The sequence below is a fragment of the Chrysemys picta genome, chromosome 1 (assembly GCF_011386835.1).
Source record: "Chrysemys picta bellii isolate R12L10 chromosome 1, ASM1138683v2, whole genome shotgun sequence".
Taxonomy (NCBI): domain Eukaryota; kingdom Metazoa; phylum Chordata; order Testudines; family Emydidae; genus Chrysemys; species Chrysemys picta.
Genome location: NC_088791.1, coordinates 189744577 through 189770079, shown reverse-complemented (window position 1 = coordinate 189770079; position 25503 = coordinate 189744577). Strand labels below are relative to the sequence as shown.

The following is a 25503-nucleotide window of genomic DNA, read 5'->3' as shown; positions in this document are numbered from 1 at the left end:
GAAAAGCCCTTTGAAATCAATGGAAAATTTTCAACTGATTTCAAAGGGCTTTGGATCAGGCCTTATGACAAAAAAAAAATGTTATGGGAATAACAACCAAAAAATATTCTGAACGAAATACTAAGTTTGACAGCCAGGCTGTAGGGAACAATCCAGCAAAGCGTTAAACTTACGCTAACTTTAAGTATGTGAGTAGTCCCACTGACTTACCATCAATTACTCCATGCTCACAGTAGATGCTGATTCAGCAAAGAAGCGCTTACACACATGCTTAAGTTTAAATCAACAAGACTACCTATGTCATTCAAGTTAAGCATGTGCTTAATTTGCTTCTTAGTTGAATCAGGGCCTATACGCACCAGTCAACTGCTGGATTTAAAGCAAAAGCCTTTGATGGGTGAAGTTAATGTAAGTGATAATCATCTAGATACCTTCATTTTTTGTGTAGTGTAGACATTTGCAATGTAAACATTTAGGTGCATATGCTGGTGGGTGGCCTGGCACACAAAATCAGCATTCCATTGAGATCTCATTTAAAAAGCACATATATTTAATAATGAGAGCAAATACATTCTTTTCTAAAGAATGAGAAAATGGATCCGTTGTTTTTCTCCTGGAATTTACACTACTATAGTTCTGTAACTTTCTTCTGTGGTCACTGCAGACTGATGGTAAATAGCTGCTGGCTAAGTTGGATACATATTTATGCTTACCAATGTAATACTCATATATTCTATATAAATATAATAAAATAATAAAAGATTTAACATTTGTTTTCATTCTGTTACTTACATATATTTACTGTGAGTTCACAAAAATACACTTCTCTTTCCTGTCTCTCCCAATCTTCTATTGGGTTCCAAAGAAACCTGAGTTTATAGTTCAAGTTAGTATTTGCAACATATTTAGGTACACAACTCTGAAGCATGCAAAGGATTTGTCTCACTACGCTGGTCTTGAATGCAAGCATTTTCATGTTCTTAGTGTATGTTGTTGTTTTTTTTTTTTAAAAAGATACCTGATGGTTTACACAAATAGCAGCGGTAAAATGGACCCAGAGGATGCACAGGTGCTTGATGCAAATAAAATAGGACAGTTTGAAACCCAAAAATGTGTAAAAATGCTTTTAGTTATTTTTAAAAATACCGTTTGAACTATCTGGGAGACATTATATATCTATATATTTTCTAGTGCTGGTCTGACAGCCCCAGAGACTTGACCCCTCTGTACATCAAACAGAACAAGGCCCCCTATACTGACCTACCACATAACTTTAGCTGTGACCTGAATGGCTCATCTCCAGGGAAGAAGGTATTTCTTCCTCCATGCCCATTCAGGTCCTGATCCTCTGTTGGCATTGCCAACATTGGTTCCCAATGTGGGGGTTACTTGAGGGAGAGGGCTATCTATCTCATCAGTAGCTTGACTAACCATTACCTCATGTCACATAGGCCATCAAACAGGGGTAATAACTTAGGAGGCAGTGTGGCCTAGAAAACAGAGTGCTGGGTTGGGTGTCAGGGCATCAGATTTCTACTCATGGCTGTTGCTGACCTACTGTGTGACCACGGGCAAGTCACTTCACCTCTCTGTGCTCCTATTTCCCCTCCCGCCCTTTGTCTTTTCAATTTAGACCAAAAGCTCTTCAGAGCAGGTAATGTCTCTTACTATGCTTTTGCACAGAATCTGACACCATGAGGCCCCCGTGTCACCTGGGACCTCTAGTGCTACCATAATACAAATAATAACTATGGCCAAGAAGATATGGGTTGGATTCAAAATGATGATCTTGAGATGAAGGTCCCCATATTTCATTACCAATCCCGTGAGCCAATTTTTTTTGCTATTTTTTCTGCTTTGTCTTTTAAAAAAGCATTAGAACCCATTGACTATATGTGGAGGGACTGGGGGAAGGACAAGCACATACATCATTGGTGGTTACCTGCCACTGACCCGGGTTAGTGATAAAGTTATCGAACAGTCCAGTACACACAACTCAATGCAAGCACAGTACAGACAAACCACAAAATAGTCTTTGGTTAAACTGTCTAAGTTTTATAGCAAATGGTTTGCAAAAAAAATTAACCAAAAATGTTACCCCCTTTATTCAGATGTATTGTTTACTTAGAAAAAGAATGCCAGTGTGCAGAGTATGTTGCCTGTTAGGAAAGTTAATCTTCACAGCTCAGAATACAACTAAATTTTTGGTACCCACTGCATTACCATCCTTGCAGTCTGAAATGGCACTGGTGTGTCCTTTTAATGCTTTTACATTTACTGCAGTCTCTCAGAGAAGCCTTCATGTACGGTCATGTATGCTATTTTGCTAAAACAGAGGTTAATGCAATTCTCCCATTACGTCTTCCATAGAATTAGTACAAATACAAAAGTCAGAGGTGACTGGATTGTTTAAATGACCAAGTTGCAGTTTTGACTATTGTTTTAATCATCCACTTGCAGACCTGTCTTATGAGTCGAGCAGGAAAATGTCCATTTCACCAAACTAGTTTTAAAACAATGTTTCTTTTCCATAACATCTCCTATAAAATGAACATTTTCTTTAAGAAAAAAAAAGATTCAACTATTATCTAGTTTGTAAGATTAACAGTAAAATCTGCTTTGACAATCAAAGCCTTCACTTGCTCTGAATGTCTAGAACTCATGCTGTTATCCAAGTTCCCACTGATCTGCTTTTCCTTCTTGATGGAGCCTGTTCTTGAATTAGAAGTGTAGCTCTTGGTCTCAGCAATACAATCTCTAGTGTTTTCCTTCTTCTTCAGCCACATGAACAATACTTGTGTCAGTACGATACGAGACCAACTGTAGTCTCAATCACAGGTCCTAGCTGGGACCAGCAGTCATGACAGCAGAAAGCCAAGGGCAAGTTTATTAATGCAGGTAACACTGGTGAATCAAGCTGTTATGCTTGCTCTTCTTTTGAAGCTAAAAACCTTAATGTAATACTAGAATATAGCATCTCCTTACGCAGATTTTCAGTTGATCTTTTAAGACACATTTCACTGTAGAGTCAAACCAAATGAATGTCACCTTTGCTAAATTTTCTTAACAGCATAAGTGGGCCCCTCTTCTTTCAATTTCAGTAACTAGAACCCATCAAAACATTACAAGCAGACCTTTGATTTGCCAGGCTGGCTGCTATAATATATTATATAGGGAGACCAACATGCCTGCAGTTTTCTCTTCTTCTATAACATTTGAAGTCCCAGAAAGCAGCACTGCAAATCCCGGCTTTCAAAAGTGTCAGATTAACACTGGCCGTTCACAGCATCTGGTGCATTAAATGAAATCTGTGCTGGATTCATTTGCTGCAACTGAGGCATTCTTGCTTCCAGCGACTTGTCAGTGGTTGACTGCATGGTCTGATTCCTTTTCCGTAACATCTGTCCAATCCCCATCATGGGGAATCTGCCTCTGCTTTTAACACAGTTAGGGCTCCCCAAAGGATTGGAGAGATTATTTGAAGCTGGCTGAGTAGGAGACATGACTTCTTCTCTCAAAGGACTTGTCTTTTCTTCAAATGTGAAAGAGACTTGAGTCCCATGAACTGGAGTTTTGGCAGGAGATGCGCTTCCAGGCTGAAGAAGTGGAGACAGTGTCCTTTCACTTGAGCTTTTATAACCAAAATTCACTGGTGAACTTAAAATTCTATACTGGTGAGAGGGGGAAATCTGGTCTATTTGGTCTTCTCTATCAACAGATTCAAAAGAATGCACAATATTTAGGATCAAAGGAGCATCCTTTGTCTGACTTCTGATGCTTGCAGACTCTTGCTGAGGAGAATCTTGCCTCTTAAGGAGTCTAGGTGTCCTTGGAAGAGGTGGCTGGATTTCAAGATATTCCAGAGAAAAGGAAGTGACACAACCGGTCTTGGTTGCCATGGGCTCGTGGTAAGGGCTTAAACCACCGGTAGAATCTACAGAACAAAAGGAAAAGAAATCAGAAAAGTGAATGACATTCTCTAATACTTGCTCTGGCCTAGGGCAGAGGGTGTTTAACCTCACATTCCACAGAAGTTTTAGCTGGCAGGATGGATGCAGCATAAAAAACAAATGGCCCTGCAGCGTATACTCAGTGCAATGATCAAGGAGCTAGTCAGGGCCGCCCAGAGGATTCAGGGGGCCTGGGGCAAAGCGGGGGAACTGCGGCGCTTGTACTCACCCGGTGGCGGTCCGGGTCTTCAGCGGTATTTCGGTAGTGGAGGGCCCTTCAGTCGCTTTGCGTCTTCGGCAGCACTGAAGGACCCGCGGCCGAAATGCCTCTGAAGACCTGGACCGCCGCTGGGCCAGGGCTCGCAGGGCCCCTGTGGGGCTCGGGGCAAATTGCCCCACTTGCCCCTTTCCCCCCTTTCCCCCCCCCGGGCGGCCCTGGAGCTAATGCTCTGATTTTTATTTTGTACTTACATGGTTGTTCTGTGGGTTTGTTACCTGCCAGTGATCTCAGTAGCAGGACAAGTGCATTGACTCAGTAAGAAGAGGGCTTGAAATAAGCAACAACATGCTGATGTCTTAATAGTTTGAATTAATCACGAACTTTTGAGCAAAATCTAGGAAATATGATATTTCCTTTTTATTTATTTTTTAATCTTATTAGAGCATTGCATGAGTCTTAGCAGGAACTAAACACTTTACCTATTGACTGCCTAGAGATACATGTAATAATAATAAGGTTAATCCTGAAGTATTTACTCCCATTGGACAAAATCTGTCCTCAGTTTCACAGGTCTATATATAGAATAACTGCATTCCAGATTTACACAGTTATAGCTGGAAGCAGAATTTCATTTGTTGACTTCAGAGGGAATTTTGCCTGAGAACGGACTGAATTCAAATGGAACAAGGTTTTCATGATCTGGCCCAATAATAAAATAACAGTGCAACCAGGAGATCTCCTTGGTTTTTACTGAATGTTTGCATCTACCTACACCGAATTGATTGTAACTAGAACCAATGTGAGACAAAACAAATGTTTGTTGTGTTTGTGAAAATCAATCCACAGAGACGCTTTAGCTGGATTCCCCTTGATTTAGAGAGAGGACTGGGATCCCATGGCTTTAAAGTATCCTTAGTCTGAAATAGCTCAGGTCTGCTGATCTTCAGGGCACACTGCAAAGCTTATTATCTATTTCCTTGGAATGTTAGGAAGGGAGGAATGTGGGCAAGGGGCTGAGATCTGTGGGTGGGTGGTGAATGTTCATTACTTGGGTTGAGTTTCATCTGGGACACACTTGATAGGGTTTTGTCTGATTGATCTGCTTTCTGAAGCAGGTCAAAAGTTTTTGTCAAAATCTTTGTCTGGTGAGTGGAAAATTTTCATTCTAGTTTTAGTTTCAGAAAAAGGGAGAAAGGAAAAAAGAAAACAAATGGAAAAAATCATTTTATTTGCAAAAAAATCTATTAAAAATTTCAACAAAATTAAAATTTGCCATTACTTTTGAACATTTTCATGGAAAATATGTACCATTTCTGACCAGCCCAATGGATTACTGATACCTTCTGGCAGATAATGCCATGGCCTGATAATGTCCTTTATTGGACTCTTTTTTTTCTTTTTACAAAACCTAAATAATCAAATGAATAAAATGTCAGATTACTGGAAAGCATGTGATAAACACAGGTTTAAATGTATGTGTGTTTCCACAAACATCTAGGTCTAACTTCACTCCCTTCTCTCACTGCCGCTCCCCCACAGTACTTGCGCCACATACATACTATCCCATTTTCCTTATTGAATGTTCTTCTCTTCAATTCCTTTGTCTTGTCACACCCTGCAGTGCTCCCTGCCCCCTATTCTCTCTCCCTGCTTGCCTCCCTCCAGCATGATTAACACTTTTTCTGACCTCTCTCCCTATTCTTACATATTTTGCTTTCTCCCTTTGTTTTTGTTTTCAGGGTTTATTGTGGTTTGGGTTTTCCCTCCCCTTCCCTTTTGGCTGGCTGTTTTCCTTCCTTCATCACCCAATCATTCCCCTCTGTTTTCTCCAGCTGCTCTTCATTACCAAAACTCTCCTCCTCTGGCTCAGTGGTTGCTTTCCTTGCTTCCTTTTACTCCACTCCTACTGCATTCCATGGGCAGCAGAAAGAAATCTCTTTGTCAGGTTCACTCATCTGCTGACCAAACCTGCAGGGTGCTGGGGAGGGTGCTGTTGCTTTTAAAGTGCTGGTATAAAATAAAGGTGATTTTTCACGCATTTATGTGTGTAGAGGAAGGAAGACTTTAAACAAAGCCATGGCAACTCTATCACAAGGCAAATCAGAAGAGACACAAAACCAAGAGTTCATGATTATCCAAAATTGTCATTGTGTCTTTCGGGAATTGTGTTTAAAGCATGATTTTTCTGTTCAATCCTCTCTTATTTACAACTTCCTTCTACGTGTGGTAGATAGCGTACACACACACACTCACACGCGACTCTTTTACTAACCTTTCTCAGGAACACCAGTCTTGGTGATTTTTCTCTCTTTCAGCAGTGCCTTGGGGTTCTGTATCTGTGCGATAAGGCAGGAGGAGGGCTGTCTGTAAGAAGGTGAATTTTTCTCTATTTTCTTTGGGATTGGGTGGTGGAGAAGCTCCCCTTTCTTTTCTTGTTCTTTTTGCTTTTTGTCCTTTAAGTTATAAAACAAACAAAAATAGTTTGGTTTATTTTAGAAAGTTTACATGCCCTAAGAAAAAAACGAAATAAAAACACCACTTATCTAGCTGAATTCAAAGATTTAACGGGAATGCATCTGACTACTCAAAATAACTAAATCTTCCGTGTAACATTTTCTTCTGATCTGTTAAACATGATTTCATGGCTCTCATCTATGTTGAAAACTCATGCAGTGTGAAAATTGTTTTCAGAACCTCAAACAAAATAAAAGCTCTTTCTTCAGAAGCCACTCAATCCTAGGAGAGCTTGCTGAAGTAAGAACATGCAAGATTTGTGCTCTTTCACATCTGAAATTTGCCTCCAAATTTAAACATAAAAAAAGACCTTTGATTTCTGCTTATTGTATTTCCTCTGACATTTTAAAAGGTGAGCTATGAAGCTTTAAAGAAGTTTAAACTCCCAAGTCATTTACAGTCTGTCTGGGCCCAGACCTGAAGAATATGGACCTGATCCTGCAGATTCAGGGCCTGATACTCCACTGTCTTGCACCCTGCATAGCCACATACACCTGTGAAAAATGAGTCCAACAGGATGTAAAACACTGCAATTAAAATTTGGTAACATTTTAAAGCTGTTACGGAAAGGGGTCTACACAAGATGAACGACAGTCGAGAATTAAGCCCGTAGGCTCCAATCCTGCAATGAACTCTGTGTGTCTGACTGGCACTCACTGCATGATTGGGGGTTTGCCCTTTAAACATGACAGATCCATACATCTTAAAACAAATGATTTTATATCAACTGACAGTGGGGGGGTGAGAAGCATATACTGAGCTTTAGGACTCAGAAGGTAAGTAAAAACACCCTAATTTTCAAAATTAGGTTTTAAAATTGAAATGAATTAGCATTTTTTTTAACACATGGGGCTTGATTCTGCAAGGCACAGAGCACCTCCACTCCCTTGATTTTAGTGGAAGCTGCAGATTCTATTTTACCTTGGAAAATCAGGCTCCAGATTTGCAATTCACATTTAGATTTAGTTGCTAGACTGCAAGAATCTTACACTTTTCCTAGAAAGACTTTGCCTGGTCCAGTTTTGGACCTGTGTGTTCTTTTTTTTTTTTTTTTTGGGGGGGGGGGGGCGGGCGTGCGTGGAGGGTGCTGGAAAAAAAAGTCATGTGTTGTTTTTAAAGCAACGCTCTTCATGCTGCTATAAACTCTCTGTTTAGCCACCTTTTTGTTATATTCGGAAAAGCCTGTGAAACTACAAGTCTTTTTTTAAACAAATGCTTCAGAGCTCTTTCCCCATTAAGTCTTTACATATATGTTTTGATGGATAAAATATTAACTAAAAGGGGCCCATTTTAAGATTTTGTTATAAAAAAATCAATGGTATCAGCTGAGCACTCATTTCATTGCCATCCCTATAGTAACAAATCAGTACACACATGGAATAGAGGAAAACCAGTTCGGATGAAGAAGCAGAAGTTAGTTTCAAATCTTCTAGGGGCTATTACAACAAAGAACATTGAGACCAACACATTAGGAAACACATTAGGAAAATAGGTGGGCAAAGTCCATTTTAATCATTCCAATGGCTCAGGTACTTCATTGTTGCCATCCATGGACCATGAAAAGGAGCTCTCAAATTTTTCCCCATGCTTGCTGCCCTTTGACCTTTGGAAGGTTAAATACTCCTGAGGAAGGGCATCAGTGACTCACAGAAGAACAGCACTCTTTAGGCTTTATAACCTATTACAAAAGCTGTAAAGAGACGTTTTTAGGGCTGCAGAAGAGATCTCCCTTAGAATCTAAAGCATCTCTGGAAATCTCTACTGAGCAACAAAACCTCTTTCACACAGGCTGTGGACTATGTGCAAACGATCAGATTAACTCCTACATGGATAATCCATTGAATGTGGTTTTAGCTGCACATCTCTCATTTGGTCTATTCTGTCAATTCTTTGAAGCAGATACACCCGGCCTTCTTGCATGTCTGCAAAATACCATGCACACACATGGCACTATATAAATAATAGATCATAAAAATAAAGTCAATGGGAGTTGTGCCGTTAATTCCCTGCACATCACGTTGAATAGTTACATGAGGCTCTGCAACTATGATGCCAAGCCCACCAGAAACTGGGGTTCTTTCAGAAGCATTTTTTTAAAGGTACTTGTGAGGAGAGGACCAGATGGCGAAATATCAACACAAAAAGGCCATCAAGACTCTCAACAGCTATTTGGTATTTTGAGGGAAGGATTTGCATTTTGGTTGATACAGCCTCAGCGAGAACATTTCAATATGGCAATTATTTTTAGTCTAGTGGTACAACAGACAGAGCTAAACCAGAACTCTGCCCTACTCTGAAATATGTTTCAAGTGACCCTGATATTATATTACGTTTATGCTGCTGTAACATTTTCATGGAGCAGTAACACAGCTGTCTTGTACAGACTCAAGTATCCATGTGCAAAGGAAATCCACACATCCTGTGTTATCAGTGAGTTACTTCACCCTGGCTACATGCTGGAAATAGTCTTTTAATTATTTTTAAAATTTATTAGGACTATTTCCTCTAAAAAGAAAAAGAAAAAACCTGAGTCCCAAGGTGCCAAATGCCATTATATTTTGAAAAGGAAAGGAAGATTTTCTTCAGAGGAGCTATAAATGTTCAGCCTTCAACATACTGTATACATCCAGCTCACACAATGAAAGAGCTGTACCAGTATACTTGGGAATATTTGGCATTACCTCATTCTATGCTATTTCCTGTCCTGACCTCAACCCCAAAATCTCCCCTAATCCCAGCAATAGATTTAAAAAGAAGATAACTGGTGTTTATATTGGCTTTGTCTATTGTTATGATAGGACCACAACACTATCTCTCTGTGCTAGAATTCCTTCAGCTCCCTCCAAACCTGAATCTGACTGCGGCAGCTACTTTGCATGGGGAGCATCACAACCATTCCAGCCTCCATGGATCCTGTACATGGGGCACCCTTATTTTAGCACTACTGTTCCCAATCCCCTGAGTCCTCCCAACACCCCTTCTTGCTTGCCTACACACCTGTGCTAAATATAAATATGAAACAAGCCTTTAAAATACCCTGTGCGGGTAGGGAACCTGTATCTTGGAACTCTTTGCACACCAGTTCACAGCACTCATAGCGACACCACTGCAGAGCTTGCTGCTAACTTCCCCCTCCAATGAGCCCTATGGGAAAGGGGGCTTGCCATGCTAACAGCTACAGCCCTATTGCAATCCTTCCTCACTAGCAATATTGGGCACTACGAGCTACAACCACTCTGGCCACAGTCACTTGCATTTGCATTTTTTACATTGCTGCTAAAATGATGTGGAAGAATTTCAGCCAGGTGCTGCAGAACCTTAGGAGACGTCTGTATGGCATCTCCATGGCAACACAGCTACATCATTTATCTAGGGACTAGTGCTCCCATGTTTCTCCTTGGCGCTGAAAGGCAGACTGAGAGGGATGCTCATACTTGCCGCAGTGGTGGAAGAACACAGTCAAATTGGGAGATCCCGAATAGCCTAATAAGGATTAGTTTGTAAGTAAACCTTTCCTTCTTGAGTGAATAAGGGGACGGACACTGGATATTTCCCAAAGAATCTGAAAAGACACCCAAAGGATGTCTCCATCATGAAGCATTTGTTAAGAGTCCTTATAGAAACAGGTTTAGTTATAAGCTAGTGATTATTTTTAAATTTAGTTTAAGAAGGGAGAGAAGAAGGCTTTCATGTCCACCTTCAAAACAATATCATAGGGCTTGCCCACAAACAAAAGCTGTACTGTTTTAACTATCCTGGTATTGTAAATGCGCTACAGCCCACCTAGTGTGGACACAGCTATACTGGTATAGAGGCATATAAAGTTATTCCTATGTGGGAAGGTGAAGAAGCTATATCAGTATAACTGCATCCACACTACTGGCTGTACCAGTATAGCTATTCCAGTTAAAAAAATAAAATCATGCAGCACGTGCTTTGCCCTGATACTTCCATCTGGCTTGCAATTCAACTTGTCTATTAAATTGGTAAATGCATTTTTTAAAAAAACAAACAAAACCAGACACAATATAAATGTGCCCATGTAATTTTGGGTTTGGAAACCATTTTAAATAATACAGTGACCACCACCATTATAACTCTGAAAATCAGATTTAGAAAGAGATAATATTTTGGGAATACTGTCATTTATCTTATGGTTGTTAGATGAAACCTGCATAATGCTTGCATCACTGTAATTCCTCCTTTCGTCAAACAAAGGAAAGGAAAAGGGAATCCTAAAATCAAAGGATTATTTGATATCTAATATCTGGAGTGGATTCCTCTAAAACCCCGGCAAAAAGGATGGAGACAGGCAACACCTTCTATCTAATGAATGGAAAAGTATCTTTGTGACCACTGAGAGGGAACCATTGAGTATAGGCACTCCCCATCAGTCAGCATCCTAATTTACATGACCCATGTCTTCTATCTCCAGACAGAACAGTACTAGCAGATTGCAGAACACAATAACACCAGAATGGCTTTTACCAATAGTGTTTTTTTACACTCCTAGGTCCAAGGATGAAGCACAGTTCTTGAGGGCAGAGAACATTTGTACAGTGCCTAGCACAGTGATGTGACTCGGGATTCTAGGCACTACAGTAATACAAACAATAAATAATCATCAAAAGTGTGCAATGATAGGCCCAGAGAGCCATTTCTTACACAGACCTCTCACTGAAATCTGGACAGTAGGATTGGGCATATAACAGGCTAGCAGTATTCCTGTGAAACCAGGACTGGCCTAAGGGGCGGGTGATCAGGGCAGTCAACATCCAGGAGTGCCAAATCCCCATTTGTTGTCTTTTTCCTTTTGCTTGTTTTTTTTGGAAGGGGGTGGAGAGGGGTGTGCAGAATGAAGTGATGAACACCACAGTTTTCTACCCTGGGCAACCAAACACGTAGGGCCGGCCCTGCCTGAAACACTTCTCCTAAATGTTAATTAAACATTGATGCAAAACCCAATATGTTGTGGGTTTGGGATGACATTTTTTGGCTTTTGCTTGCCTAAAATTGCAAGTTTTCTAGTTTTTTTTTTAAATCAAGTCTTGAAAAACTTGAAGAAAAAAAATCTTCACCAAAATTTTTCATAGGGAAAAATACCCATTTTTCAAACAGCTCTGCTCACAGCCTGTCAATGAAACTGGGCTGAATGCTGTCTAATTTTTGAGTTACATTGCTCAAATGCAGTGAAGGCTGTCAACTGGGGCAAGTTACTTAAGTCCTTGGTTCTTTGGCTTCCTATTTGTACAATGGGGATGATAATACTCCTACATCCCAGAGAGCTCTATTCTTCCTCAGCAAGATACATGCAACACCGATCGCCTTCAATGGGCGCTACTTGTATCTTGGAGTGGGAGACTAGCCCTCATAAATATTGTGAGGCTTAATTTATAAATTCTTGTGAAGTGCTTGCAGGGCCGGCTCCAGGGTTTTTGCCGCCCCAAGCAGACAAACAAAGAAAACAAACAAACAAACAAAAAGCTGCGATTACGATCGCGATCTGCGGCGGCAATTCGGCGGGAGGTCCTTCGCTCGGAGGAGGAGTGAGGGACCATCCGCCAAATTGCCGCCGAACAGCTGGATGTGCCACCCCTCTCCGAAGTGGCCACCCCAAGCACCTGCTTGGTAAGCTGGTGCCTGGAGCAGGCCCTGAGTGTTTGGACAGAATCAGCTAGAAGTTATTGTAGAGGCGCTAAGGTGTTTTTATTATATCCCTAAGAAAATTTCATACAGCCCCATGCAGCCTGTATTACAGCAGAATATATCTGAGGAGGAACACAATAGCTTTAGTGACTAGCAGTTATTATGAACTCATCAGTGTTGGGAATGTTCTCAAAGTCAAATTGAGGGGTTCAGAATACCTGAATGGACAAGTGGAATTCGCTGTCTAGAACATTCACATCCCTAACTTATATTCTTCACTGTCACCGAGATTCACATTTAGGCTTACATGTTGGGGGTATTATTCTGATCTTTCTGTCCATTTGTTCTGTGCAAGCAGATCAGTCACTTCTTTTTTAATGAAGATGCCCAAACCTCCCTGGCAATTCTTTTGAAATGAGTCGTTTGGTAACTTTCTCTCTTGTAAGCAAGTTTCCCTATTTCTCTGGGCTTGGAATTATTTCTGTTTTCCCCCCAGAGCCAGAAACCCATCAATTTTATTCACAATCAGTGGGAAATTCTTAAATTCAGTCCGGTATCAAAGTGTCATCATAAAAAGCTCTACCTCATAGGCATCTTGGTTCACCTTGTATTTTTCTATCTGGTATAGCTGGTTCCTGTAGCAAACATTATCATGGACATCTGACTTCTGTTGAAGAGGGAAAAAAAAAAGCGAGATAATTAGAGTCAACGAAACTGAAACTACAACCTGCTTGGCCAAATTCACTGTGGCTTTCAACAGAGTTGCACTGGCTTATGGCAATGATGGATTTGGCCCATTATATTTAAATATCATTCATGCTGATCCGCAAATGGCCAGCGAGACATCATTATTAAAACATCTGAATGGCCTTTCTAATATAACTATGCTCTGAGGAGGAGTGAAGAATCCATGGTCATTCATCAGACATGGAATCCCTCTGAGATAAAACAGAAACTAATAAGCTGAAAGGAAAAACCCATAAAACCCTGAACCTTATAAGCAGCCTTGTAGATGCTTACAGCTTCCTCACTATTTACATCTCAGACCCAGATTGTGCCTCGCTATGCACAGATGCCAAGGGAAGACAGAGTACAAGGCGTCTTGGCCCCTTGCAGGCCCCATACACTTGTGCAGGGGCCACCCATTATGTGAGTAGAGAGCACTAAACTATCAGTGCTGGCAGTGCTAGGCTCCCTTAAGCAGGCAGGGAGGGGTGAGCTTAGGTGAGGTGGGGTAGGGGCAGGGTGATGGCTCCCCCGCTCCTTACCCAGCATAAAAGAGTGCACAGACTGTACTCGTTCAACGAAAAGTGTTAAGATGGCTACTCTAGTGCATGCTTTCCCACTGTTATGGGCTCAAATCACAACTATGTGGACTACAGAGTTTTGCATTGTTTTGATGTGAAAACAGGAGAAACTTGCTAGTTTCAATGGCCCTTTGCTTCGAATCCAAATCTCAAAGTCAAATATGGGAGGGGGGCAGTGCGGGGGGGGGGGGGGAGGGGGGGGAAGCTGGAGAAGTAGAAGTGACCCTAAGGAGACTGACACCAAAGAACAAAGAAAAGTGTTTGCAAGAACCCTTGCAAAGTGAAACTGCCAAATTTCACACAACCCTAGTTATAACTTATGTGAGGGAGACCCTGGGGCTGCAACTGCACTGTCAGTCTCTTAAGTCACCTATTGCTCCTCTCATCCCCAGTGTAGACATCTATTGAAGCCAAGGGGAGGTTTGTGCAGAAACTGAATGCAGAATATGCAATAACAATTTACACTGCAAAAAACCTGCAATGCAAATTGGACAACAGGATTTTTGACCCAAGGTCTTATGCAAGAGCTATTAGGTATTAATGCTTTGTGCCATGGGCCAAGAGGGTCAAAAACTAATCAACAAAATCTACATACGTATTATTTTTAAGAACAACTTTTATCTTAAAGTTTTCACTTCACAACAAACAAACATATTTTAATGACTATTCAACTGTCCCCACCTCTCCTGCCAAGAATCACATTACGTTAATGGATGTTTCTTAATAACAGAAGAATTATATCTAAAGAGCATAAACCCGACACAACTCTAGGACAAAAATAAAGCCTTACATGGCAAGGACTTTGTTTCTGTAAGCCAAAAGCCTTCCCAGGAGCCTCTTTGTCCAATGCCTACATTTGGAAACCATGTACATACAACTTACAAGCAATTATTTCCCATGCATGGGAACTCTGATCTGAATTAATGTTATCTATTTACCAGCATTATCTCCCTTTCACAACTAATGTTATATGAACAGTGAATCTCAAGGGGCTACACTTCACTAAGTTAAAGACTCAGAATCAAATGTCAGTGTGTGGGAAAATGTTTGTATATTACAGCACTCTTTTTATATTTATTATTATTATTGTTGTTGTTGTTGTCTTAAAGAATCAGTATCAAGCAATACTTACTCTCAGGCCTGTCAAATAGCGCTCTAGTTTCTTATTAAGTAGAAAGTAGATGGCGAGAGTGTTGCTTGCCCGATTAGAGAGGACAGTGTTGATCACATCGCTGTTCTTGTAGCCCAGCTTTTCAGTCATATGGAGCAGCACACTTTGGCTGAGGTCTTCTAGGTGAATTCTACACAAAGAGAGACCGAACAAATTATTCTTACAACCCTCCAGATGAGACATTAGAATACTTGTTAGCAATGAGGACACCTGAAGAGTATGCACTAGAGATCTGAAGGCCATTATATAGCTAAGTAATACAAACACGACTAGCCTTACGTTCTTGTGAAGGTAGCTCTAGTTCAAAAAGCAGCCAAAAATTATTTTAGCGATAAAGAATACCTTCTGATACTTAACTCAGCATACCCTCTGTACTCGAGGATTTTGGGTGCAGTTTTCTATGTGGCTTTCAGCCCTACCACCCTATGCTGTGTTCCATTCAGATCTGACAAACTAAAAAAGGTCAAGGCTAGTTACTTCTTGGATGGTAGACTGCCAAGGAACAGCTACAGTATGTGCTGCAGGAAGGGACATTGATCATTAAATAGATGGCATTCTTCCCTCTGAGTCAATAGTGAACCAATGGCCCAGCATGGTGCTAAGAGGCACTGCAGTGCTGCAGATGCCACATTTTGATTAAGACATAAAACCCAAGGTCTTGACCACTGTAGTCATTAAACATCCCCTGGCTTCTTTTGGAGGAGAAGAGCTAAAATCCAACTCAGCTAGCTACATTCTGCTTACCTATATGTTTCTGTTCTTTCCATTAGATTCGATACATCTTCATCTGCTATTGTTAACCGTTGCTTGGGTGTTTCTCCTTGCATTAAGTAGCTAGCTAGAGTGTTTCATCCCACAGATCAGTGTATTTCAATAGTAGGTGAAGTGAGCTATATGTAACATTTCTATAGCAGTTTGTTAAATTTGTAGAAGTGCTTTGAGGTGGAAGGCACTATATAAAGCTAAGTTATACATAAAATATGTGTGTGTTTGCGCATGCTCTCAATAATGGACTTATCTGAGATGAGGAATGGATAGCAATAGCTTTGTGCAGTTATAACAGTGCCTTTAACAGTGCATTGGAAGGTCAGATTTTCCAAAGAGCTCATTTAGGCTTCTAAATGAATTGGTCAGACTTCCAGGTGTGTCCAGCACCCAGTAGCTCCCATTATTTTCAAAAATAATTGTTTTTTTTAAAAAAGATATTCCTTGTTCTCAATAGCTATTTTTGCCACTTATGTAGGTGCCTTACTAAGAACTGCTGGGTGATGAGCTTTTAAAAAAATCTCCATCTCACCCCCTGCATCGCTATTTTTCAGCCGTTACTGCATGTGAGATGGGGCTGACCATAGCAGGACTCTAAATAATATTCAAAATCAAGTCTGGTAAATCTTGACTAGCAAACGTTTCCCTTTGTTCAATATGCTTATTAAAATTCATTTTGTACTAAGGGACTGCTTTTAGGGGTTTTTTTTTAAGAAGTTAATAGGCAAACTGTATCTGCTGCTGTATGGTAAGTAAGTCTGTCTTCTGGATAGCAAAAAGAACCCAGGTAATTGTTGTTGGAAGTATTCTGTAAAATGCCAAGTATTTATTGTTGTCAGAGAATTTCTTTAATAAAAGCAAGCTTGTAAAAAGTCAGGGAGAATTATTTTATGAGAAATCTCCTGCATCTCAGTTTTACATCCTCTCCCCATCCACTCCTACCAACTCCCTATCTAAGGAGCATTTAGTGACGCCCATAAAAGGACAGAAGGGGTACCCATGAGTACAATACATTGCTTTTTGTTAGTTCAATAAAAATAGTGCTTGGGATGAGAGTGGAGATTTGTTGGTGATTAAGTGGTGGATAAGAACTATGGTGTATATCCTGCTCACACACTCTGGCATACATCCAGAGGAACTCTTTCAAAGTTGAATTTAATTGTGTTACTCCAAATTTACATCAATTTAAATGAAAGCAAAATATGGCCCTAAATATTTACAATCAAGAGGATTTTTCTTATCACACTATAATATAGCAACTTGTAGGTAGGTCAAGTTTGGGACCTAAGCTAGTTAAGAACAAAAAAGCACTATAGCGCAAAAATAGAAAGGCAATAATCTACATGACTATGGAACTCCACTGACTTCAGCACAAAAAGGGGTCAAATACACGCGGGTCTAATTTTCTGATTTTTCAGAGAGGCAAGTGATGAGAAAAACTGATTTTGTACATACAGTAGAACCTCAGAGTTACAAACACCTTAGGAATGGATGTTGTTCATAACTCTGTAATGTTTGTAACTCTGAACAAAACATTATGGTTGTTCTTTCAAAAGTTTACAACTGAGCATTGACTTAATACAGCTTTGAAACTTTCCTATGCAGAATTAAAATGCTGCTTTCCCTTATTTTTTTAAGTAGTTTACGTTTAACTCAGTACTATTCTGTATTTGCTTTTTTTTTTTTGTCTCTGCTGCTGCCTGATTGCACACTTCAGGTTCCAAATGAGGTGTGTGGTTGACCGGTTAGTATGTAACTCTGAAGTTCTACTGTAATATTTATTGTAAGAGTGATTTTTTTAAAAAAGGGATATTCTTTTAAACTAGACTATGTAGAATACTTCCCGTCCCAGCTAGGTCTTCCATTCTTTCTTGTTTTTTAACTGTTATTACATTATCGGATGATAACATCTAATTGTCCTTAAAGCATAAAAGTTCCATATTGATTTTGCTTAAGAAGTATATATATTTTAAGAGCTGTAAAAGGCACTTATTTTCTTCTAACACCCACCCACCCACACCTCACTCTCTGTATTTCAGGACTCTGATTTTCATTTGTTCTTATATTTAAGGTTCCTTTGCCTTCAAGACAGAATGATTAGTGGGCACTTGGTAAATAAAGGCCATTGCACTGCTCTTTTCTCTAACATATTAGACTCCAGCTTCCTTTACAAGTCACCTAAATAATTATACATATAATCAGTTACACTTGTGATCAAACTAAGAAAGAACACTTCCAATAGTGCAACTCAAGTGCATGCCAGGGATTTAAAAATATATATAAATATAAAAGTGCATCTACAAATGGAGAAGAGTTTTAAATCAAATATATTTCAAGCCTTCTTTGTGTTGTTTTTAGTGGAGATAAGACTAGGAGTGAGAGTATTAAGTTACCCACACAGCTCTCAGTTACAGTTACATTTGCTTAACAGATGCCACGTTTAGTAGATTGATTAGACTCATTATGACAGTGATTTAATTAGCATAATGACTCATTCAGTTTACACTTATTTTCCCTTTCTTTAACACAAAATGTTCATATGTACCATACTTTAGCACAGTCCAATGCACCAGGATTCCTCAAATCTGCTGTGTATGTTTTGTTTTAGCTTAATTAGACTTGGTATCAGGACAAGAATTCTGAGACAATGATTCATCTCATTCTCTGCCACATCCCTTGTAAACCAACCACTCTTATATTCCTTCTTTATATTCCAGCCATGAATGTAGCCAATCACATTTCCCTGCACCACAACTCTGTGTTCCCCTGTATGCCAGCCTAATGATTCATTGTTTCACCGGATCTCTCTTATGAACTTTCTTTCCAGAATAAAAGACCTCAATCTCACTCAAGTTCTATCCTCCCATTTTTCGAGAACTAGAAGCTGCTATTTTCTTTGTGACTCTAGGCTTGCAATCCTTGGGCATAAGCCCACAGCTGGTGCTGAATTGCGTATTACACAAAAGCTATTACATTTTGACCAGTGGCTACATCCACAAAGGGGACTCGTGGTTGCAACACCTAACGTTTAGATGCCCTGCCACATAAAGGTAAGTACCCAGGCTTCCTGTACAATGCATGCGGAGAGTTAGGCACCTAAGAATGGAATTCACAAAAGTCACCATGCTGAGCTGCTTAAGCTAGCCAGTAGGAAATGCTGAGAAGAAGGGTGTGGCCAAGCCCCTCAAAATCAGATAGGTGCCTAACTGTGGGCTGGTGGCATATGCCTGTCTCCACTCAGGATTCTCACCATGATCCCTCTCCTGGAGTGAGGCACCTAAACCAGACCTGCTCTTTCCCACAGAATGTCAGAGAGCCAGGTTCAAATCTTCCCCTCTGCCTGATTTGGGACAAAGACTTGAACCGGATTCTCACTGCTCTGGGAGGCAGGCGGCAGGGGGGAGAAAGGGGCGCAGCTAACCACTTAGCTACATAATCATTCTCAGTCTGTGCCTGGTCCAATGAATGTTTAAGTATATTGTACAAAAACTGAACAACTTAAGCAAGAAAGAGTCCCACCCCAGAGCTCACCAGGGAGTGGGAAGACCTGGGTTCCGGTCCCCATTCCATATCAGGCAGAGCAGGAATGTGAATCTAGACCTCCCACATCCTGGGTGAACACATAAACCACTGAGCTATAAGGCACAAGGCAAAGGGGAGGGGAGGCGGGACACACACCATGCACTCCTCCTCTGATTGCATGCTTTGTGTGGGGCCCAATCTGACAGACAGCCTTTGGAAACACCTACTGCATCAGGCAGTATGGATTAGGTGTGAGCTAGACACTGAGCAACTCAGCAGTGTCAGGATGTAGCTGGCACTGCGCATGTTCACTGGCCGAAACTTAGGTGCCAACAGCGTAAGCGGCAGGGGTTTTGAGGATGTAAATTTTGGACTTAGGTGCCTAAAGTGACATTTAAGCACCTAAATCCCTCGGTGGATCTAGCCCTAAGTGTACCAAAAATAGCACTTTTTTCCCCCGGCTGCATACACATTTAGCCATGAGATCTGTCATCCACCTGAACCTGGTCATATGTCTCTGTGTCTGTTGAGGTGTTCAAGGTCAATACTCATCTAAGCAGGTTCATCTAACTCTGATCCTTCCCATAACGGTTACCATAATAATGTTGTATTTATCACACAGAATCTAAGCTGGAGTTTTAGAAAGGCAGTAACTTCCAATGACACAGTAATATCACTCCAATGGCAAACAAAGGGGTGCCCAAGACTGATGTACAATGCGCTGCCCCCATCAATTCTGAGAAGCTCCAGGAGTCAACTAAGTATGTGGTCTTGATCCTGGGTCACCATGGAGCAGTATGGCATCTCTCTGCTAGTTTAAGGAAGTCATTTTGACTTTTGCACTAAGAACTCTCTCAAAACTGATAACATCTCCCATTTATTTCAGGCCCAGTCCTGAAATAAGCATAAGCAGTCCTTACTCATGTATGTAATCCCAGTGAGTTCAATGGGACTTTGTTATCTGAGTAAGAGTATCCAGGATCAAGACTCTAATGGTTTAATGTGTTCTCACATTTGCAAAGTATTGTATTAATTAAAATACCTGTTTGGATACGTGACATTATCTGAGTAAGAGTATCCAGGATCAAGACTCTAATGGTTTAATGTGTTCTCACATTTGCAAAGTATTGTATTAATTAAAATACCTGTTTGGATACGTGACATTATGCGGTGCTTTCCCAGGGTAATTCTCATTAAGCCAACGATTTGCTAAAGCTTGCTGGATGTTTGGTCTCTTTGCAGGATCTGGCTCTAGCAGAGATTGTAGAAGGTTTATGGCCGCTGTGAAGATATTAAGAAAAGACAACAGCTGTGTCATATGCTTTACAACTTAACTTAGCAACTGAGTTACTATGGTAAATAACCTTACCAAAAATATACTACCAAGCAACGGTTTCCTTTATGATGTGCTCTAATGTCCCTGAGAAAATTATCTGATAAGGAGTTAATCCATATGTAAAATAAATAATGTTTTATGGAATCGTAAATGAGAAGAGGGACAATGATCTGTGTGTGCTCTGAAGGTAACCTTCATGCTTCGAGAAAAAAAAAACCCAGCAGGGTGAGAGGCATTTGTTCCAAATTAGCCCCAAACCCTGACTCTGGTCAGATAATACTATTCTAGACACGAGGATCATAACATGCACCAGATCTAATTTTCCATTAAAAAAAAAGGAAAAAATCTTTGATACAAATCTAATCTAGAGACTTCCCTGTGCAACATATTTCAATAGCAAATTGTCTGGGACAAACAGTAAGAGAAGTCATCTGGAATTTTACCTGTCTAGAGATCTGGCCCAATATTAAACATGAGAGAGGAGAGAACGTAGCCCCAGTTCAGTAAAACATTTTAGCACATACTTCAGTGGGACCTAAGCACATTCTTAAGTGCTTTCCTGAATCAGGGACTTAGCATCACAATCATTTCTTCATTATTTAAATATTCCCTCGCCAATAACATAAGGGTTTCTTCCTTATACATTCCTTCAAAAATTCAGCAGAAGTATAATGTTAGAGGCCCAAGGTGCAATCTAAAAAGGGAACTTCATGCCTCTGGTGTGGGGCTGAGCAGCCTCAACTCCCATTAACCTCCGATCAGTACCAGTGCTCAGTATCACACACCATCAGGCCCGGGGGACCAAATTAGTTTCTCAGTTAAAATGGTGCATCCATACTGAAATCAATGATAGGAGACTCTGACCCAATTAAAACAGAGCAGTAAACTTAGTGGGTTCATTTCTGTTTTCAGATATGAACCCCTGTACTTCAATTGACTGCCACAGAGTTGCAAGAGAGAATCTGAAGGCAGCACTGGGCCTATGTTTTGACTCCATTCCTTTCGAGTTTTCCATCAAAGAATCTCAAAGTGCTTTACAAACATTCATTGACGTCATGCCTCTGAGGTTGTTAGTTACAAGGAGAGATAAAGTGACTGGCCCAAGGCCACACAGGAAGTCAGTATTTGAGCTGGAAATTTATTTCCGTTTTGACTTTGAATTTTAATCTCCAGACCATCATGGCTAAATCCTGCCTTCTGCTTGTGCAATCTTAAGGAATTTAATATGCTCTCTAGAATTCTTCATGGATCAGACACAGAAACCTAATGTTGGAGATGGTTTTTTTTAAAGATTTTGTACATGAGATCACCCAAGTGCTTGCAGTCAGCCTCACGTACGCCGAAATTAGACACATTATACGCACCAGAGAAGCCACCAAATATAATAATGTGGCTAGCACACATGGGCTACATACTAAGGAAAAAATAGTCAGCCGAGCTGCCAAAAGAATTCCGGATGAATTCCACAGCAAACACCAAAAGCAATGTACTCGCTTCTTGCTTATAGACCATTAATCTTGGGTCAGTGGATACTACCCACTTGTTTTATGCCATTTTTGTCTTTTACAACTGAATCCATTTTTGCACTAGAGTAGCAATGGCATAGCCTCTTCACCATCGTCCCAAATGCTCTACATGGACTGCCATTTACACAGTAATCAATGGGCATCTCAGGGGCCAGAAACACAAACGATCGGCTTCTTTATTCCCGTACCCTCCTTTGTGTTAGGAGAGCAGCATGTTCGCTCTCTAGGCCGGGATGTAACCATTTGAAAAGGGCATAAATGTTAACTAAAGATAAAGTGCACTTGCCTTTAAAAGGCTCTTGTCTGCAGTCATGTTGTTATCCAGTCCCCTCCCTTATGTACATCACTGGTCCTTTGAGCATGCTCAGCTCAGGAAGTCACCATGAAGCCTGGTCTATGTGGGGTCCGGAAGAGGAAGTGTGTGCCTATATTCTAAAGCAGATCAGTGGATAAGGTATGACTAAAGTTGTGAATTTTCTGTTGTATTTTTATGCCTGGCAGTGACTTTCTTGACTTAGTATTGCTACCCAGTGGGTGCAAGAAGTTAAAATGCTCCTGTGCCAGAGCAGGAGACATGAGGTGTTTGGGATGATAGGAATGGCTCCTTCGGGGCTGACTAGAACCAACCCATTTCAAGGAAGGATCCAGAAAGACAACAGGAACCTCAGCTACTGAACATCTGACACCTAACAGTGGGAAGCTCCAGCAGGTGGAACATGGGAACTCAGCGGGGCTCCCCAGCAGGAGGACAATAGCCCAGAAGTTGTCAGATGTCTGCGTTAAGAGCTGAGCTCACAGAGACACAGGAAGCTCCTGCCTGGGATTGAGAATGGAAAAAGACAGAGAAAAGAAACCCTGATGGTTCCTATAGCAGAATGGCTCAAGAGAGCCCTGCTGTGGGCTACTGCCTTAACCTTTGCTTCTTTATGCCAACTAAGAACTTCCCAATGCTGCATTCCAGTTGACTGATAAACCCTAGTCTGTTTTGAAAAGGCTGCCTGGTGTCACTGCAAATGCTTGCAGAGGTGCACTGATCCCTGAAGAGGGTGCAAGTCTCTGAACAGGAATCCTTCCCAGTTGGACTTGCTGGACAGAGCTCACAGTGAGAAGCAGGAGTGCTGGAGCCCCGTGGCTGAGTCTCAGGGCTTGGCTACACTTGCAGATGTAGAGCGCTGGGAGTTAAACCACCCTTCTGAGACCGCAGTAGGGAAAATGCTGCCGTGTGTTTACACTGGCAGCTGCAAGCGTACTGGCGTGGCCACATTAGCAGCTCTTGTAACACCACAGAGAGCAGTGCATTGTGGTAGCTACCCAGCATGCAAGTGGCTGCAGTGTGCTTTTCAAATGGGGGGAGGGTGTGGAGTGTGACAGGGAGTATGTTGTGTGTATGTGGGGGGACAGTGTGTTTTGGGGGGCAGAGAGTGTGTCAGCATGCTGTCTTGTAAGTTCAGAGAGCAGCAGACACCCCCTCCCCCGCCTCTCTCTCTCACACACACTCACAGCAGCAGCATTTCACAGTAATGGTTTGCTTTGTCCTGGAGCAGATAAGCTGTCAGAAACAGAGCTTTGAAAGGGGATATCCCCATGCCTGCAGCCGAGTTCAAAACAATGACAAGAATGGCCACTTGACTTCGGGGGATTATGGGACGTTTCCAGAGGCCACTCACAGTGCAGTAATGCAACACGTCATCCACAGTGACTCCCGGGCGTTTCAGCCAGGGCACAGCAAATTCTATGCTTCTCGTGGAGGTGGATTACCAGGAGCGCTCCAGCTGCAGAGTCTAGGCGCTCTACGTGCCTTGCCAGTGTGGACACCTCAGGATTTAGGACGCCCGGGGCTGATTTAATGCGCTTTAACTTGCAAGTGTAGTCAAGCCTTCAGAGGCATTGAGGCCATGTGGCCTATCTTTTAGGAACAGTGGGACGCCTTCGGGGTCTAGCACATTGAATGGGGACTGTTTAAAAGCTGGGCCGTAGCACAGATCCTGTGGATTCATGACACAAGGAGGGGAGAGATTTGTATTATGTAAGTCAGGATGAGGTTCTCTAGGTGCTGAGCTCTACCAACTTGAGAGCCTCTGTGTTCAACATCCTACAGAAACTGGGGCCCTGAGAGACTATCCAATTTAGACAGCTTACTGTCAAGAAGTTTACATTTGGCAGACAGAGAGAATTACGATTATGCAGTTACCAGGTCACCTAAGCATGAACTGAATTTTTGTAAAGTTATTTCTATCTTCATAAATCATTAATTACCATGTGCTATTTTAGCTTAAATCTCTCCTGACTTTTCCATATTTTCATACGACAATAATATTGCAGTAACAGCAGGGAAAGACTGGAAACCTGTCCATAAATCTTTTGGAACTTGATGTTATGGCTGTTCCATGAGCATCCTGCAACTGCAATCCTCATGTCACATTTCTTAGGTAAAGAATTTTCTATTGTCAAGAACAACAAATCCATTGTTCTTCTGTTTTGACTTATGACTTTCCATTTTTCCCATTTCCCCAATTATAAAATGCACCTCCCAATAGATTCTGAGCACAGTTACAACAGTGCACAATGCTTATTGAAAGTATTATGTAAATAAACTCAGTCCCCAAATGAGTTCAATTCCCTATACAAGCTCCCTTTTCCTCCAGCAAATGACTAAGTGGATGAGACTTATACCATACTAGAAAGATCAAAAGATTCACGATGGATGAAATGAATTCCAGAGGCAAGAACCCTCCACTGAGATTGCTCTGCATCTAGTATCTAGAAAAAGTACCTCAGTTAATCTTAAGCGTTGTGATGGCACAGAAGGAGAGAGGCAGTTTCTCAGTTAGCCAGGATCCAAACCCTACAGGCATAAGTAGGGCCCTACCAAATTCACGGCCATGAAAAAAGCATCACGGACGGTGAAATCTGGTCTCCTCACGTAAATCTGGTTTTTTGTGTGTTTTTACCCTATACTATACAGATTTCATGGGGGAGACCAGCGTTTCTCAAATTGGGAGTCCTGACCTAAAAGGGAGTTGCAGGGGCGGGGGGTCACAAGATTATTTTAGGGGGGTTGCAGTATTGCCACCCTTACTTCTGCACTGACTTCAGAGTTGGGTGGCCGGAGAGTGGCAGCTGCTGACTGAGGGCCCAGCTCTGCAGCCAGCAGCACAGAAGTAAGGGTGGCAATACCAGACCATGCCATCCTTACTTCAGAGCCGCTGCCACACCAGCAGCACAGCCTTCAGAGCTGGGCTCTCGGCCAGCAGCTGCCGCCCTCCAGCCACCCAGCTCTGAAGGCAGGGCTGCCACCAGCAGCAGCAGCACAGAGGTAAGGCTAGCAGTAACGCAACCCCCCTACATAACCTTGTGACCCCCCCCCACACACACACAACTCCTTTTTGTGTCAAGACCGCTACAATTACAACACCAAGAAATTTCAGATTTAAATAGCTGAAATCATTACATTTATTATTTTTAAAATCCTATGACCTTGAAATTGACTAAAATGGACTGTGAATTTGGTAGGGTCCTAGGCATAAGACCTAACCCCATGAATTG

At 41.4% G+C, this 25503-nt stretch overlaps 1 protein-coding gene across 2 annotated transcripts in view; it reads right to left on the bottom strand.

Moving 5' to 3' along the window:
* Positions 1 to 2031: 2031 nt before the first annotated feature.
* The window catches only part of HUNK (hormonally up-regulated Neu-associated kinase), an 85378-nt gene continuing 61906 nt past the window's right edge, over positions 2032 to 25503 (bottom strand). For both annotated transcript variants that reach the window (XM_065576937.1, XM_065576938.1), the window contains 5 exons: positions 20241 to 20376; positions 14770 to 14938; positions 12914 to 12997; positions 6443 to 6623; positions 2032 to 3934 (listed from right to left, as the gene is read on the bottom strand). In XM_065576937.1, the coding sequence (XP_065433009.1) occupies positions 3267 to 3934; positions 6443 to 6623; positions 12914 to 12997; positions 14770 to 14938; positions 20241 to 20376 (1238 nt within the window). In that variant the 3' untranslated portion in view covers positions 2032 to 3266. The remainder of the gene's footprint in view (positions 3935 to 6442; positions 6624 to 12913; positions 12998 to 14769; positions 14939 to 20240; positions 20377 to 25503) is intronic.